At 45.4% G+C, this 17,765-nt stretch overlaps 1 protein-coding gene across 4 annotated transcripts in view; it reads left to right on the top strand.

Moving 5' to 3' along the window:
* LOC135241789 (GRAM domain-containing protein 2A) overlaps nucleotides 1-17,189 on the top strand; it is a 38,433-nt gene extending 21,244 nt beyond the window's left edge. For 3 of the 4 annotated variants that reach the window (XM_064312466.1, XM_064312469.1, XM_064312468.1), the window contains exons 3-12: nucleotides 4,292-4,349; nucleotides 5,403-5,475; nucleotides 6,892-6,995; nucleotides 7,666-7,764; nucleotides 9,160-9,231; nucleotides 11,047-11,109; nucleotides 12,257-12,416; nucleotides 13,690-13,807; nucleotides 14,433-14,540; nucleotides 15,297-17,189. In XM_064312466.1, coding sequence (XP_064168536.1) covers nucleotides 4,292-4,349; nucleotides 5,403-5,475; nucleotides 6,892-6,995; nucleotides 7,666-7,764; nucleotides 9,160-9,231; nucleotides 11,047-11,109; nucleotides 12,257-12,416; nucleotides 13,690-13,807; nucleotides 14,433-14,540; nucleotides 15,297-15,300 — 859 coding nt within the window. In that variant the 3' untranslated portion in view covers nucleotides 15,301-17,189. The remainder of the gene's footprint in view (nucleotides 1-4,291; nucleotides 4,350-5,402; nucleotides 5,476-6,891; nucleotides 6,996-7,665; nucleotides 7,765-9,159; nucleotides 9,232-11,046; nucleotides 11,110-12,256; nucleotides 12,417-13,689; nucleotides 13,808-14,432; nucleotides 14,541-15,296) is intronic. The other variant, XM_064312467.1, reaches the window with a different exon arrangement.
* Nucleotides 17,190-17,765: the final 576 nt, after the last annotated feature.

The following is a 17,765-nucleotide window of genomic DNA, read 5'->3' as shown; positions in this document are numbered from 1 at the left end:
GGATAGGATGCCTCTGAGTAGAGCTGCTCCTACTAAACACCAGGCTCACGTTAGCTACCCACCGGGGACCCCTTTTCCCGAAGCGTTCCCCGGATCTCTGCACGTGTGACTGAGGAGATGAGAGCAGCCGCCAGCTCCCCCAGGCCAGTCACTGTGACCTGGCAGGGCTCCACCCTGCCCTCTCTTTATAGGCTGGCAGGAAGTGACTGCGCCAAACCATGCGAGAGATAATTTAAGAATCTTTGACTGCACTCTCAAGAGAGGAACTGATGTCCCTGACCTCTTCCTGTCCCTCTTCATTGCTTAAGTACTGAGTCTTTCCCTCTCAAGCTTTAAACTGTTGTGTAATGGAGTACTCTGTGTTTCATGACGTTTCTGTATCTTAAAACCAGTTTCAAAACACATTCCACATTGTATGAATCTATGTATTATATTAAACATAATATTAAACATAGTCTCAATAGTTTTACAGTTATCTTTTGGACATTTGCCAAATAGAAAAAGCCTTTTCTTTAAAACCCCAGCACAGGCTCACCGTGCATGTAAGTAATCCCTGTACACCAAATGAAAAGCAAATAAGAAGCTGATGTGTATTGCAGTGTAATGGCCTGGCTGATGGGATATAGCACCAGTGTGTTTGGATTACAGAGAGCTGCTTCTGCTCTGCGGTCCACAGAGGTTCAATTATCAGCTCAGTTCTATACAGCTCCCTGGCAAAGTGACAGAGCACTACCCTGTGTGTCAACAAGCCCAGGCCTCTGGAGAGGACAGCATGGTCACACGCTTGCTGCGGCTCTCCATGCAGGTGTACGCACACAATGCCCATGTGCACACACACACACACACAGACGGTCACATGCTTGATACAGCAATACAGCACTCGATGCAGGTGTACGCACACAATCCCCATGTGCACACACACACACACACAGACGGTCACATGCTTGATACAGCAATACAGCACTCGATGCAGGTGTACGCACACAATCCCCATGTGCACACATGCACATACACAGATGGTCACATGCTTGGTACAACTCTCGATGCAGGTGTACACACACAATGCTCATGTGCGCACACACACACATACACAGACACGCACGCACATTCTTGCATGCATCTATACATACATAGATCAAAAGTATGAGTAGACGCCACATACATACACAATGTATTACCAGACGCAATACTGATACACTAATATGATCATATAAACAGGCCTTTGTCTTCTGTTAGATGCACATACAGCCAAATCATACACTAACATATATGCACGCACACATATGCACACACGCAGTTCAGACATACCAACACACACTCCAGTGTGTACCCCCGCTCACACACACAGTGTCAGTATTCAGTTGTCATGGGATCATGGGAGGACTCACAGAGACTCCAGTGTTAACTGGACTCACACAGTCCCTGATCTGCTGTATGTATCCTGTCACTTATGCTCTCATAGGTAGAAGAGTGATACAAATCTGTAATTCCTTAGTGCTGTATGATGTGTTATATTGTCATCATGCATTAAAATGTTGACATGTATCATCACACATTTGTCTTAACTGAAATGTCATATAGTATAGCTGATGCTTTTTTTAGATGCAGTATATTTACTATTGAATTGTTTGTGGGAACAGCTTCCTGAGGAAAGAAATAATTGTGGTTTTCAGACTAAACTGTTGGATTAATACGGATGACGTGTCCCAGAGTCGCCTTCATGGTGTTGTTCAGCCAGTCCTGTCAGTCATGGATATGTGTACAATACACGTAGATATATTCATCCTCTTCCCTAAGGCTATTTGTTTGATAGGTGGCAGGCAGGGAAGCGGCTTTCATTTCTTTATTTGCTGCTGGCTCAGGGTGGCTCCTGTGAGGTCATTTCATGCGTAGGTCTGCCGTGTCTTTGACGGCAGCTTGTGCTGGTGAAATACGAGCGCACACAGCAGAGGGGTGACTTGCTGAGCACATGCTTGCCCTTTCGGACAGGCGTCTGGTCAGCAGTGTTTGGGTGGGTGTCCCGAGGGTGGCGGTTGGTCAGCAGAGTTGACGCACGGTGACAGAAACCGATAGGTCCACTGTGCCGGAAGAGGCTCCGCCCCTCTTTGGCCCTCTGTCAGGGGGGCCTGGGGTGTCCTGTCAGGACAGGGTGGAAAGGAGGGGCTATTTGTAGGGTAGCTCTCTCGCAGAAGGAAATCAGTACGATAAAGTTTTCCAGGAATAGAGAATCGTAAATGAGGTCACTGATTTATAAATTGCATCATGGAGAAGTGACAGAGGCAGGCTGCTGTACCCTTGAGGAAAGACCTTCGCTTAAAGTGCTTCTCTTCAAAAACACCCTTCCAAATTTAAATGGGAGCAGTTCTTAAAGGGAACAGATTAAGCCGTGTGTCACCCTGGATACATGAATTTGCTTATCGTTGTGTTAATGTAAATATAATCAGCATGATCGCTGACGAGAATGGTCACAGGACATTCAGTGTCAATGAGTTATGTTCATATTTTCTTTTTCTTTGAGAAAAAAAAATTATAAGTCGATCCTGTTGCTGGTTTATATTCACTTGCAGATACATGCTTCTTTTGGTGTTATGATACAATACAGTGCCCTTTCTCTATAAAAACCCATCTGCTCAGTCAAATGTGGTTCTCTTCTGCAGATTAACGTGAAAGATTTTGTGTCAAAACATTTGTGAGGTTTTTCCCAGGCACCTTGATGTCACTCATATTTAGCATTTGTTAAAAATAGCAGTTCTGGCCCTTTGACACACCATCTTAGAATTTTTTTTTTAGAAAAGCACCAGCTGCTATGGTCCCCCAAGCAATATTTCCAGGTGTGTACATGTTTCGTACAAGATGGTGGTGCACAGATTCCCTCAACTAATGTGTGCTGCTCTTTGGCACAGTCTAGAATGATTCCTTAGAAAGTCTCTCTGTTCATGTTTTTCATTTCTGAACTGAGTGCTGTGGAGGTTTATTTCTCGGAGAGATAGTGAGCTTCCACGCAAGCACTGTACCACTGTGTAAGATCACGGTCTGTTTACATTGTTTGTGAAATTTGTCATTTAAATTTCGGAGGGAAAATTTCCAGCAAATTTAAATGTGAACAAGCATGTATAGCTCTAATTGAGTCACCCCAGATGAGCTCTCCTGATTGGAGGTCTTTCATTTGTCCCTTGTTTTCATTATCACTGAATCATGCACCGCTGCACACTTTCGCATGCCTGCTCGCCGAAGCGCATGTCAGACAGTTTCACTCTGTTTCCGGTGTTGTGAGGCCCGTGGGTGTAACAGTTCCAATAAGCGACTCGGAGGTATTTTCAGTAGAAACACACAGCGTGTGTATGTGCGTGTGTGTGTACGTGCATGCGTGCGTGCGTGTGCGTTTGTGTGTGTACAGTATATGTATATGTTACAAATTCAGTGAATACATTCAGATCCATGTTCCTCATTTTTAGTTAAGGTGAGGCTGAAAGATAAAAACATCTTGCCATAATGCCTTCATTAGTATATGCTGCTAGCATCCTTATATGGCTACAGAATCACCACGGGTGTTCCACAGAGGAACCACCAATCAGGGCTTCTGTTTTTTTGGGTAGACTATTAAAGAGTGTGTGAGAAATTATCCTCACTCTCTTAACCACGGCCAAGTCTGCATCTAATTTCTTTCTGCACACCAAATACGTAAATAAAAATGCTAATTTTTGAGGAAATTGACCCATGCAGACACCAAACATCTCCAATGACGAATGTTATAGCACTGAGTCATCTGCTTTAATAGAATTAGCGTTAGCATTGCAGTGCTCTTACATACTGTGAGCTTTGGTGAACTGAGGCAGTGTGGAAACTGAGGTTGTGCTAAAGCTCCTTTCCAGAGCCCCAGGCCTTCGGAAGTGAAGGGCCGTGGCTTGCAAATGGAGATGAATGTTTGTTTCCACCTCCTGTTGGAAACCATTCTGAAATTTGCTTAAGCACTCCTTTAAAATTCCACATCCACCTGAGAGGCATTTGCGTCTGGGTGTGCAGGTGTGTGTGTGTGTGTGTGTTTGTGTGTGTGTGTGTGTGTCTGTGTTTGTGTTTGTGTGTGTGTGTGTGTGTGTTTGACATGTTATGATACTTATGGTAAATCTGTAGTTCATACAGGCACTGCATGCTGCATGTTCATATTTCATCTTTAAAAGCGAGTGGGTCATATTGTTTATGGCCTGGCTTTTCTGGGAGATCCTTCCCAGGTGTCTGTAAACAGTGTGGACTGGCTGTGCACCATTCTAACCACCTGGCATGTGCTTGACAGGATCCAGCTCATAGATGACCTCTCATACGAGGATGTGAAGAAATGCTACCGTGGCTCAGTAAGTATTTCTGCTGTATTTTCCTCCTTTGAGCTGGAGCAGGCATCTCATACTCATTTAGGCCTCCTTCCGCCTCCTCCAGATCTCCTCTGTAGAGAATTTTCTCTGGTGTGATGTGTTAATGATTGTAATCCTGATACCATGTTACTGGACAGACAGAAGAGTTTGCCCCCCTCCCCCCACCCCCTCGCTGGAATAATAACTGCCAATCGGTGCTGACTCCTGTCTGTGAGATATTCAGGAATTGGAAAGCATCTTAGCAGAGATATTAGATGTCAGTGCTGTCAAACAGACCAGTAACTCGCAGTGGAAAATGTTAGTCTATAAAGTAGCTGAGACCAGGGAATTTCTTTTATTTATTTTTTTAATTTTTTTTATATGAGACCAGGGAATTTACCATCAGTTAGTTTGTTAGTGTGACATCACAATTTCCTTTTCCTGAAAGCAACTAGGCAGATTTCCTAACCCTGACCTATGTGATAATGTAGTATACTGTGGCAATTTTAACGAGTGGCTACAAAAAACGCAAAAGAACATCCAGGAAGTTCCTTTTGAAAGTCTTTGAACCTATAGCGTCACCACTGTGTACGGTTCCACAGTTCAGTCAGTGCGATACACCTGCGCGAGGTCTGGTTGTGCAGCATGGAGGTTAAACATTAAGACAGAGCGCCCGTCTTATGGGGCGGTCTCGTGTGAGTTGTGATTGTAATGTGAGAGCCTGCAGACTGCAGAGTGTGAGAGAGGAGCTCGGGCGCTCCTCAGAAAGCCGCTTGGCGGAGGTGCAAACCGCAGCGGGGGCGGCGCTGACGCTGTGCGAGGGCAGGGCCGCTGGGTTTTTTTCCCAGCGCAGCGTGGGGAGGTGGGAACCCGCTCCGCCGAGCCTCTGTTCAGCACGGCCCGGGGGGGGGAAGTCTGTGTCGCAGGAGGGTTTTGTTTTTTTTTGGGGTGGACATGCTGGGACTCTTGCAGAGCTCCAGCCCCTTCAGCGACGGGGCAGGGGTGCAGTGCTGTTCTGTGGCTCCGCTCATGTCTGTCCTCTCTCCCGCCGGACAGACGGTCAGCAAGTACAACTCGCAGTACCACAAGCTGTTCCAGACCGTGCCCAAGGAGGAGATCCTCATGAAAGGTGAGCGGCTGACTTACTTCCATTTTTGAATTGTTTTTTTAAATAGGTCACAGTATTTGCAAGACTGTATTAACAATTCAGTTTTACTGATTAGATTAATGTGCTTTAATTTAATTAATGTAATCAGGTTAAAATGCATTTAGTCCTCTTCTCCAAACTTGCGAATTGGCAACCAACCATCTTGTGATTCTCTGCTTAAATTGCTCAAATTGTATGTTCAGTTTGAGAAAAATAAATTATCTAGTTTGACCACTATCTAGATTTTTTTGGATTTATTTTTGAGTGCAGCATCTCATAACTTTAAAAGTATTCACTGTTTTGCATTCTGTGTTCAAGCAGTAAGCAAAAATTGTATAGAAACCAATTACTGCTTAGGAAAATTAATTCTAAATCAAATAATCAAAAACAAAAATAATGACCAACCCACATGTCTGTATTAGCATAGGGAATTAAAGGAGAGAATAGATTAGTAAATGGATTCATATTTTAAATTCTTTAATAAAAACACAAAATCTGATATTTAGCTATTCAACATCTGTTATTTGTACACTCGTTGATGGTTATCCCCATTATCATCAGCATAACCCCAAGCAATATTACTTGATACTAAGGACATGCCATAATGCATATGAAATAATGATGAACTCATAATGTAATTATGCAATATCAAGAGAAAGCGTGCTCTAATGCATGTATTGCCATTCTTATAAACACCGTAGTTAAATGTGATGCAACGTTGGACTGCACTTTTAGACATTGCACCTGCAGAGTTCCCTTTGAGCAGTTCTGCACATGGCTAATGAATTATTGGCTATTGCCTGCTGATATGTCCCCTTGGTGAAAAACACGCTTGGGTTTGCAGTGGTTAAATCCTGTTTTTTTTGCTGCCACAGAAATTGAGATGTGAGGTAGTTTTCATATTGTGTAAGCATTTTTTATGCGTGTGGGCACCATTTGTGCCGTTGTTAATTAGTAATGTGAATGCAGATTATTTTATTACTCAATGAACAACATAATAAAATAGTAATACGCGTTGGACCATAACAGATTCTGGCACTTGTTTAATCTGGCATTGAGTTTGTTAATTCTAATGGCATTGGTATTCTGGTATTACATTCCACAGTAGTTTGTTCTGGGTCTGAATCATCATATTGACACTTTAAGAGACAGTTGGGATTCTTTTATCTTTTATTGCTAATGATTCCTTTTCAAAGCAGGCGTGCCTGACTAGCTGCCACCTGTGTAAACCTGCCAGTAAACAGCCCACGGGCGCATGTGGCGACTTGCGCAGACCTCATTAAGTTGCGTTGCAGTTAGATTGCAGCGCTCCCCCGTTCGGTGCGCAGACGTGCCCTGCAGCGCAGCGCCTCTCCTCTGTGTAATGTGGGCCTGTTTGCCTCTCTCTGCCCCTCTCAGTCTATTCCTGCGCGCTCCTCAGAGACATCCTGCTCCAAGGCCGGCTCTACATCTCCAGAAACTGGCTGTGCTTCTACGCCAACCTGTTCGGCAAGGACATCAAGGTGAGTGTTCCAGGTGCCAATCAAGGCGCTGCAGGGGTCTGTTAATAGGGCCTTTAATAATGTTATTAACGTTTATCTTCTGAGTTCAGATACACTGAGAGTCCTGAAAGCTTGTTTTCCGTTGACTCCGGTGTAATACCGATACAGTTCATTTGAATGCATGCTTGGTTTTGCCCACGGCCATGTTTGAAATTTTGGCAGTATATTTTTTTTGCACCTGCAGAATTGTTGAAACATAAATCAGGTTTAGTGCAAATATCAGATTGGTATTAATGCTCTGGCTTGTGATTGGCCCTTGCGTTAGTTACACTTCCTGTGTAATTGAACGTATCTCAAAAGAGAGGGGAGTGATTAGGTGAATTGGGACTGGGGGGTCTGTCCTGCCTCACGGGTCCTGTTGTTTAGGGATCCTGACCCTGAGAGCTGTTTGCAGCCCTGGTGCAGCGTGTCCAGCTCACCGTGACGTGACCCCCCTGCTATCGTTCGCCTGTGTTTACTGTTCAGCGGGACCAGACTGTTATATTTTCCCTCTTTTTTTGTCTTTGTTTACTTGTACCTTTTGACTCCCTCCTTGCCGCCCGGTGGGGGCTGGGGGCGGCGGTAAAAGCCACGCAGTCGGGGCGCGTTCCCGGTGCGGGGGCTGATCTTTGCGCTCTCCTCTCTCTGGCAGGTGGCTATTCCCGTCGTCTCCGTGCGGCTGGTGAAGAAGCACAAAACAGCGGGCCTGGTGCCCAACGGGCTGGCGATCACCACGGACACCAGTCAGAAGGTATGACCCCGCCCCCGCCCCCGCCCCCATCATTGGGAACGTCCGGCTCGCCCAATGCCAGGGGATACTGGGGATGAAGCAACACAGCAGTGCACGGAGGTCACTCCACTTCAGCTTTGTTTTAGTTCCGTTTCAGTCGTAAACTTTCTATTGGACGACCCTCCAGACTGCATTTTCATTCAGGAAGGCACAAGATGTACCTGTTTGACTGTTTTCACATTTTTGAGTACGCCTGTCTTTGCACTGCCTCCACTGAAGCCATAATGTCAGTTTCACACAAACCTGCTGTTTCATTCATCTCTCATTTTAAATTAAGCACCAGTTTGAAAAGGAGCTGCATACCGTTTGCTGATTTAAATGATGTCTAAGCAAAAATCTGTCAGGATTTCTGAAGTTTTGAAAATGTTTTCCCACATTGTCTGCTGGCTGTATTCACAAGCCAACACTTATCAATACCTGAAACCACCGTGAGTGAGCACATTTATATGGAATATTGATTAAATGTGTTCTCTGTCATGGTAGCTTCAGACACTGATAAGTATTGGCTCAGGTGAATACAGCCAGCAGGTTGCTTTCCCGGCCTAGCTAGCCACCTGCGGTGTGTGAATCTGCTCACTGCTCGTTAGTTTGCTTTACCTGGTTTCCTTATCAGTTTCTTTGCTCATGTAGATAATTTGGTTATTTACTGTGTGGATAATATGTTGCTGATAGGGCTATTTACTCTGCAGATAATATGCTGAAAACTTTCAAGGCCACAGTAGAATGTGGAATGAGAACAATTTCTTAATGTCTTCACACCATTTAACACCAACTCAGGAGCTTTGACAGATTATTACTGTGGCAACAGATCTTTTATATATGTGGCCTCAGGCTGTTCTGCTGGCCTGAGTTTTATGGTTTTTACCTGGTGAGAGTTGAAGTTGTTGGCCATGAACTGTGTATCGCCTCCAGTTTGCTGACTGAGAAAATTAAGGCTTGCATCATACCAAATGATTTTCAAAGACCATGGTAAACCAGGTGTGTTTTCTGTATGGATCAGCGACACACAGAAGTATTTCTGCTCATCTAAGTACAGAAAAAAATACGTGTTGCATATATTTTTTTAAAGTAGCTGCATTTTCATTCAGACACTGAATTTGAATGAGCTAGTACATTATTCTGTATATAGTGTATCTTTTCACATTTAGAATGACTAATTGAATTAACTAATGTTTTAAAACCGTTTAACATCTTTTTCATTATCATTATTATTGTTGTATTATTATTATTATTATAGTTGAAGTAATTTTATTAGTATTAGTTGTGATATTATAGCAGTAATAATAGTATTATTAATAATAATACAGTGTGTTTGTGTGTGAAAGTGCTGATGTGCACCCTCCTCCTCTCCTGCAGTACGTGTTTGTGTCCTTGCTGTCCCGAGACAGTGTGTATGACGTCCTGAGGAGGATTTGCACGCACCTCCAGGTGAGAGTTTGTCCTCTTCCTCCTTTTAAGCCACTCCCTCTGCCGTCAGGGTCTGATTCATCCAATCAGAAAGGGTTGAGACACAACAGATAGGAATTAATATGGGCATATTTCACGCAGGTAAAATACACCGCGTACATTAGATCAGCCCCTTGGGTTTCCACACGTGCAATTCCAGAATTTTAACAAGCTGTTAATTTAATTCGGTGTTTTTCATGTTTTAGAGGGATTATTTACTCTCTTCAGCTACATTATGCCAGAAATAGCAATGCATGCCATAAGGAATAAAATTCTAATGTTCATGTTGTGCTATATTGCAAACAATTACATAAACATGGTTAACATTTTTTAAAAATCAAATGAAAGACTGAGGTTAATAGTTTTAGTGGTCAGGTGTTCACATTTTTGCCTATTAGAAGTCTATTGATTCTCCTCAGTCTTTAATTTGATCAGTTATAATTGTTTGTAATATAGTACAAATATGAACATTGTAATTTTATTCCTCATGGCATCCAGAGTTAGTTCTGGCATAATGTAGCTGAAGAGGGTGAATAATCCCTCTAAAACATGAAAAGAACCTAATTAACGGATTGTTAAAAATGTGGGGGATTGCAATTGTGGTTGGAATAGAAACCAGCAGACACAGGGGGCCTCAGGACCAAGTTTGAGAGCCACTGCATTAGATCAATGTCTGAATGCACTGGTGGAGAAGGCTGCCATAGAGAGGGGCTGTTCTGTGTGACCTCCAGTAATGCGTTCTAATGTGATTTACTGTCATGTGTTCTGGGTCCTGCTGGTTTGGTGTGGGAAATCGGCTGAAGTGGCTGACTATAGCCACACATCTTGTGTGCTCTGAACAGATATTCAGCTCCTGCATTGGGACAGATGCTGGTTAGGACTTGCTGAATGTTTCCTGCTTTGCATTTTTTCATATTTGGCCCAGCACGTTCAGCTTCCGACCATAAGAGTTTGAACTCTGTGTCAATTCCAAGAAAAAATGTGGTGGGTGACATTTACATGTGAGACATTTAGCAGACGCTCTTCCCTAGAGCAACTTACACAGCTCACATTCTTTATACAGTTCATTTATACAGCTGGATATTTTTACTGAAGCAGAGCAGGTTCAGTACATTGCTCAGGGGTACAGTGGCATAGTTTTGCCTGTGAATCAAAATCACAACCTCAGGAAGTCCCGTTCCCTGACCATTATTCTATACTGAAGCGTGTCTGATCAGTGTGTGCAGTGTGTGTGATAAACCCTCTGATCAGCATGTGCAGTGTGTGTGATAAACCCTCTGATCAGCATGTGCAGTGTGTGTGATAAACCCTCTGATCAGTGTGTGCAGTGTGTGTGATAAACCCTCTGATCAGTGTGTGATAAACCCTCTGATCAGCCTGTGTGATAAACCCTCTGATCAGCGTGTGTGATAAACCTTCTGATCAGCATGTGCAGTGTGTGTGATAAACCCTCTGATCAGTGTGTGATAAACCCTCTGATCAGTGTGTGTGATAAACCCTCTGATCAGCCTGTGTGATAAACCCTCTGATCAGCCTGTGTGATAAACCCTCTGATCAGTCTGTGTGATAAACCCTCTGATCAGCATGTGCAGTGTGTGTGATAAACCCTCTGATCAGCCTGTGTGATAAACCCTCTGATCAGTGTGTGATAAACCCTCTGATCAGCCTGTGTGATAAACCCTCTGATCAGCCTGTGTGATAAACCTTGTGATCAGCATGTGCAGTGTGTGTGATAAACCCTCTGATCAGCCTGTGATAAACCCTGGGCCCTGGTCCTGACTCCTGGCTGTGTTGCAGGTCAATGGCAAGAAGAGCCTCAGTCTGAAGGAGTTCATGGAGGAGCCGGTCTCCTTATCCCTGGTAAGCCTTGGACTCTGGACCTTTGGTGCATCTTCAGCTGCTTGTAGAGCAGTAATTGCTCAACATTACTGTGCGCAGCTGTGTACTGCTGCCTGTTTATTTGCTTTACCGGCTACTGTTTCACACGGTCCTGCGCCACTACCAGCCACCTGGGCCACCAGCCACCTGGGCCACCAGCCACCTGGGCCGCCGGCCTGGGGGAACCATGCGGACTTACTGAATTTGAACCATGACCTTGTGACCCCGCCATTACTTTAGAGGACATTGCTTGTTTATTGGCTGCTTATGTCCGTCAGGGGAGAAAGATGCTTATAGCTGGAGCATATGGCCCCAGTCCAGCCTGTCATTCCATAGCATGGGCCGCCCGTGGTGTGCCCCCCCCCCCCACTCCCACAGCGTGTTGATTGGATAATAATGGACAATGTTCTCTTTCTGCATGTTGCCAGAAAATTCTTCCTTGAGTGACAGAGCCCTACTGTTCCTACTGAGCCTCTAAATTAACTTGCGCCAACGCAATATCCCCTCAATTAGTCCCCTAATTATCCCCTAATTATGCAGAAGTATATTACCTGACCCTTGTTCTGTAGTTGTATAATATATAAGGGTGTTGTGGAATACAAAAGGGTTCTTTTAACCAATAATGGTCATCTAAGTGGTAACTTGTAAGGGGAACTTATACTAGACACTTTAAAATGAAAAAAGCATGAAGCTGAAATTAAAATCTTCATGTAAATTATATAATTCACAATTTTATAATTCATATGTTACGTAAGTCACTATTGTTTTCACATCCTTAGTCATAGCCATTGTTGTACATTATGTTATGCAATACCTTAGCCATTACATGAGTGACCCTTTGACCTTATTTCCTGTGTTTCTGTACAAAAGCAATCAGTATTTATTTGACCAGAGAGCTGAACTGAAACATGAAGTCTCTTTTACAGTAACTTCCTGTGGAAACGGGGTCCGGGAATGCAAAGGATACTGTAGCCAGTCACCTGTGGTTGAGATCATTTGTGACAATCAGTCAAATGTAGCCGACATGCTTCAATGGCCAGATGTGCAGAGCCGTTAGAGTGTTTTATCCAGAACTCCGTGGCCAGCATCTCTGTCCTGTTAAATGGCGTGGGGTGTGTCTCGGCCGCAGGACGAGTTCCCTGTCCCAGACGAGTTCCCGCCGGTCCTCAAATGGAGGAGGAAGCCCTCTGTGGCGTCGGTGTCCTCCTCGCTCCCCGACCTCCTGGGGAACTCCAGCAGCAGCCTGAGCGCCGTGGACACGCCCTTCCAGGCAGACGAGCCGCTGGAAGGTGAGGAGGTGTTTCCGTCGGCCGCCGTCGGGGGGGGGGGGGGGGGGGGGGGTGTTCCCGCCTGGCTTTCTCTGCTTCTGCTTAATATTTATTTTTACTGAAGTTTTATTCAGCACAAGACTGTAGCCCGGACGACATGTTGTTGTTGCAAATGTTTCTACCCCCAAAACTGGTCATAAGGTAGTTTAACTTATCTGCAATCTACTGATCTAGCCTGTCTTATTTCCGGTTTTATCTTTAAAATTACAGGCCAGGTTTAAATAGGGAAACCTGCTGACTCTGATGGGCTAGTTTTGGATTTGCTTTTAAGGAAAGGAGATGTTTGAGATAGTTGGGGGAAATAATGAGTGTGTGCTGTGCTGATTGATATCCTCTTTAATCAGCCTGTGATCCCTTGGCTTCTGAAAGACTGGTGGTAGCCAAACCTCCCTCCCCTGCCCGTCCTCTGTCAGCCCCCGGTGCACGTCCGCGTCTCTAATCCCCTCGGACTCTCTGCGCCGTTTCTTTTTGGACGGATGCACTCTTACGCAATCGGGGATTTTCGCGTGATCTGGAGATTTTCTCCAGTTGAAACAGAGGAGTGGTTCATTATTATGAAGCACAGCATTCATTATTGTTGGATAATCCCTGCCTCACGTGTACCCTGCGCTCTCCGCCTGTGCTGAAGGCTGCTCTGGGCGCTGCACAGCCCTGCGCATGTCCGAAGCCACACACCATTTACATGCTGATTAGCAAAGGTGCAAGGCTATCTGTTAGCAGGGTGATAGTCTTCCCCCCCATCCACAGAATTGCAGTTTCTCCCAGATAATCTTGTAGCCGTCAGTGTTTGTTCAAAGGCAAAACCTGTCATTGTTTTTTATCCTGGTTTAATCCAGGAGTGGTGTGTTTGTGCTGTTTCTGTGGATTATTTAATCTAGTGCTGGCATATATGCAGTATCGCCATAGTTGCATAAGCATGGCGGTGTCTTAAGGCTGTGGAAACACGTGGGCTAAAGTCAGTCACAAATTTGTGCCCACCTCCTGGGTGCTGAGCCTGCATACAGTGTCTGTGGTGATGGGCAGACTCCCCTTGGACTGAGATATGATTAACCGGCAGCCTGGCTGAAAGTAAATGAGTGTGTACGTGCGTGCATATCTGTGTTTGCAGAAAATGGGGCGTCGCCATTATAAGGTTACAACTGAGGAGGAGGCCGAATTCTTTGGATCAGTGTTTGTGGGGGGCTTAGTTTTGCGTAGCACAGCTGAACATGGCATTGCGGCTGACCCGGGGCAGTTTTGTGTTTTGTCTGTTCTGCAGAGAATGTTCTGGAAACAGAGAACATCCTCCTGACCGAGCCGGTCCCAGAACTGGGCCACGCAGAGTACCAGCTGCTCAAGTTCTTCATCCTGCTGTGAGTGATGCCACGCCCGGTCCCCCTCCGGTACCCCACGCACCTTCCCTCTGTGGAGCATGGTCTCCACCTAAATATTTGATTGACAATAATAGGACAGCTAGAGCATAGCATTCATTTTGTAAACAAAAAGCATGTATAGTCTGCTCTATAACCAATTTCCTGTGTAATTTTTAAGTTCATGGTTCTCCCTTTTAACTGGATTGAAATTTGTTTTAAACTCATTCTTACCAGCTAAAGATTTGTGAATCATCACATTTTTCCTCAAAGTAATTGTCATGTGCAACAGTAGAAGCATGACATGGAATTACCTTGCTGTTGAGTTCAGCTGCTTTTTTTTGATGGTCGGTTTAGCTACAGGAGCCCATTATAGTTGTAATACTGCCATCTAGTGGCAGAAATAAAGACTCCACTCTGTTTGCAATAATTCAAAATGACATCGCTGTAATGTTCATCAAAAATCCATTTCCCCTTTTTTTCTTTTAAATGCCATCCTAACAGAGTGCTTACACACCCACCCCCTACATTTTATGAGTTCTCAGGTGATTACATCGCTCTGCTGTGAAGGACATGAAGTGCCCGTGTTATAGAACTGTTTCGATGCCTGTCCTGCTCTGTCCTCCAGCATCATCCTCCTGATCCTGTCCTCCTGTTACCTGGCCTTCCGCGTCTGCAGCCTGGAGCAGCAGCTGTCCTTCCTGAACGCCAACCCCACGCTTCCTGTGAGAGAGAGGTGAGCCCTGGACTCCCTTTCCCACCTCCCCTCTCTCCCCCTCCTCCCCTCTCTCCCCCACCTTCCCTCTCTCCCCCTCCTCCCCTCTCTCCCCCACCTCCCCTCTCTCCCCCACCTTCCCTCTCTCCCCCTCCTCCCCTCTCTCCCCCACCTTCCCTCTCTCCCCCACCTTCCATCTCTCCCCCTCCTCCCTTCTCTCCCCCTCCTCCCTCCTCCTCCCTCCTCACAGCCTCATCACTGGCATTAAGCAGACAGGGAGCAGACTCATTTCCTCCTCTCAGCCGAAGGGGAGAAGGCACAGTGACACGGGCTATTCTTGGCTCATCTCCGATTCCCCGTCCCTCCCTGTGTTTACAGCAGTCAGCTTAGGGTGATGCTTCCCTGCACAGCGCCCGTCTGGGAGCGTATTTAAGCCATTTTAGCCCATTGTATCCTCTTGTGGTATCATTAGAGCAGGACAGTGCCGCAGATCCCCACTCTTTCCTGGGCCGGAGCTAGCACAGGCTTGCCGGGGTACATTGTTAGCGCGCTGCTGCTGAACCGAGCGCAGGCAGCTTGTCCTTAGCCGACTCCTCAGCACCAGCACACCTCTGTTAGCAGCCAGCAGACCTCAACGCTTCCTGTTTTCAAATAAACAAAATAAAAGTGTTTTTATACAAAAATGTCCCATCATTTTCCCAGATTGGTTAATATTTAACTAATAAATATTAGTTTGGTTTGGTTTCCTTGCCAACATCTGCGTTTGTTTCCTTCCAGGTAGCCCAGCCCCCACTCCACATTCCAGCGCTAGGCAAACGCATCATCTTATTTATTGACAGTTTTACATAGTGCAAGGTGAATGCCCCTGCTGTGTTCAGGCATTAAAGATGGGACAGTAGACAATGAATGGAGAAAGACAATGCAGCGCTGTTGCAGAGCAACAGCCAAGTTCACTCACGGATGGGAGAGAGAAACGCCAACTGCTGTAGTCATGTCAGCACCAGGCCATGCCCACACAGTGCCATGCCCGTGCCAGGCCACGCCCAGTCTACTGACGCACAGCACGCAGAGGAAGCAAATGGAGAAATTACCAGAAGGTGTGATAATCTGGGTGGCCCGATTCCCCTCATAACGCACAGAAATGACTGTGGGCTGGCTGGTGCCTCTCCGATCCAGAAGAGCCTCAGTAGTGCTCAACACATTGCCTGGGGTGTCCAAACCTAGAACCTCCTTGTCCAAGATTCCAAAACATCAGAGGAGCAAGGACGTTGGCGAACGTGCCAGCAAGCCTTTCATCACCACGCTTTCTGCAAATGGACGCTTCCTGCCGCAGGCAGAGCCTGAGGACCCCTGTGCTGGTTGAGGGTGTATTCAGTAGGTCCTGTGAGTGAGCTGTCACCCTCTGGCAGCTCTCACAGTTTCAATTTTCCGATTTTGGTCCTGTGCGTCGTCAGGATGGACCGATGTTCCAGAATCTTCCGCTCTCCGCTCGCTGTGCAAACCCGGCACAGGACAGTTCTGGTTCCCTGAAGGGGGCCCGTTAGCCGGAAGGTTAGGTTTTTAATTTGCACCCGGAGCAGCCTCGCCCCCTGCTGGACAGTCCAATGAGAGAAGCCTCACATGGGGCCTGCTCCAGTGTGCACGCTTCAGGCTCGCGGGCTGACCATGTCTCTCCAGCCCTTCTTCCTCGACCCTGTTGGTGTTATGGTAGCAGTATACTGTACGGTTACTGAATGGGGTCACTTGCCAAGACGTGTCAACATTTAAAACATGCGCGCATGCACACACACACGCGTGCAAGCACGCGCACACACACGCACGCACGCACGCACACACGCACACATACACACACACACACGCACACACACACACATATACATACACACACTCGCACACACAAAAACATTTCAGAACTAATGCATTATTAGTTGAATTTAATTTTGTGTTTTACTATAAAATGTCCTTTCTAGGTAATTTCCTACAGTTATCTTGGTACTGTACCTTTCTCGGCGAATGCACAGGTGCTCCGTGTCATGGAGCCAGTTCTTGCTTTGTGCAAACATACTGTCAGACAGCTGAAGACTTTAGATATAGCTCTAATTACGACGAGTAACATCAGATTCAAATTATCCACGTATTAAGTAGGGTAAAAGCACATCGTAAAACTGACTGAACAAAGAAGTCATGGTTAATGACTTAGCAGATGAAACCATGGAAATCTCACCGCTGTTGTTGAGTAAGACAGGCTACCTGGAGTGTTAGTGAGTTGACTGAGTAATGGGCTCATTTCTTTGGTGTTGGCTGCTATGGTCCTCTTGGTGTGAAGGAATAGCTGCATAGTGGTCTTTAAACTTATTACGGCATTTCAGACAGGAAACAGGCAGGATTACATAGGAATTGATTCTTAATACATTTTGAAGAACCAATGTCCACTTGAAGTATTGAGTGTAAGTCTAGGTCTATAGCAAGCTGAAATGAGTAGAGTATGCTTTGTAACCATGTATGTATGTATTTATTTGTGTGATTTTTGTATTGAAAATAGGAGATGCACCAGCTGAAGTCTCAGCCGATCACATGACCCAGTCGACTCTTATCGATAGATTTGTTCTCTGTCTACAGGAGTACATGACTGTAAGCCAATAGTGACTAATAAAACTCCTCTACTGCTAATTCTGTATTTCTGTGTGTCTCCTATACGTAACATTATTTACTCCCATATTATTTATTAATATGGGTTACTTGTATGGATCTACAGCACTAACACTTGGAGATCCATATAAATGACATGCAACAATGAGAGCTGTTTGATTAGTTTTCGGGCAGGAGCTCTGACGTACTGCCACTTTCCCCAATGTGCACTGCAGAGAAAACTGAATGCCAAAAAAGAGGAAGAAAACAAAAGGTGCCTTTTCATGCAGTGCTTCTTATGTAACACTGTTGCATTATATAAGTCCTGGCTTCACTGTTTGTTCCCCCATGAGCTTTGTGTTTATTTGTGGATGAGTGGGATGTTGATGTACAAGCTGGATGAGAAAACCCCCGATTGCGTCACTGCAGTTTTTCCTGTCTGACTCCCTGCAGACACTGAACCTCGCTCACAGCCTGCTTCTTTATGCTAGATTAACTATAGAACCAAGTTGGTTTAATAACCCTGGGTACAAACTGCATAGCTGTAATGTAATGGTGAGTTGTGGTAAATCAGATAGCTTTTCATACACATTTGAAGATGTGAGGTGCAGTGTGCAG

Source organism: Anguilla rostrata, chromosome 16, assembly GCF_018555375.3.
Source record: "Anguilla rostrata isolate EN2019 chromosome 16, ASM1855537v3, whole genome shotgun sequence".
NCBI lineage: Eukaryota > Metazoa > Chordata > Actinopteri > Anguilliformes > Anguillidae > Anguilla > Anguilla rostrata.
This window is presented reverse-complemented; position numbering and strand designations above follow the sequence as displayed.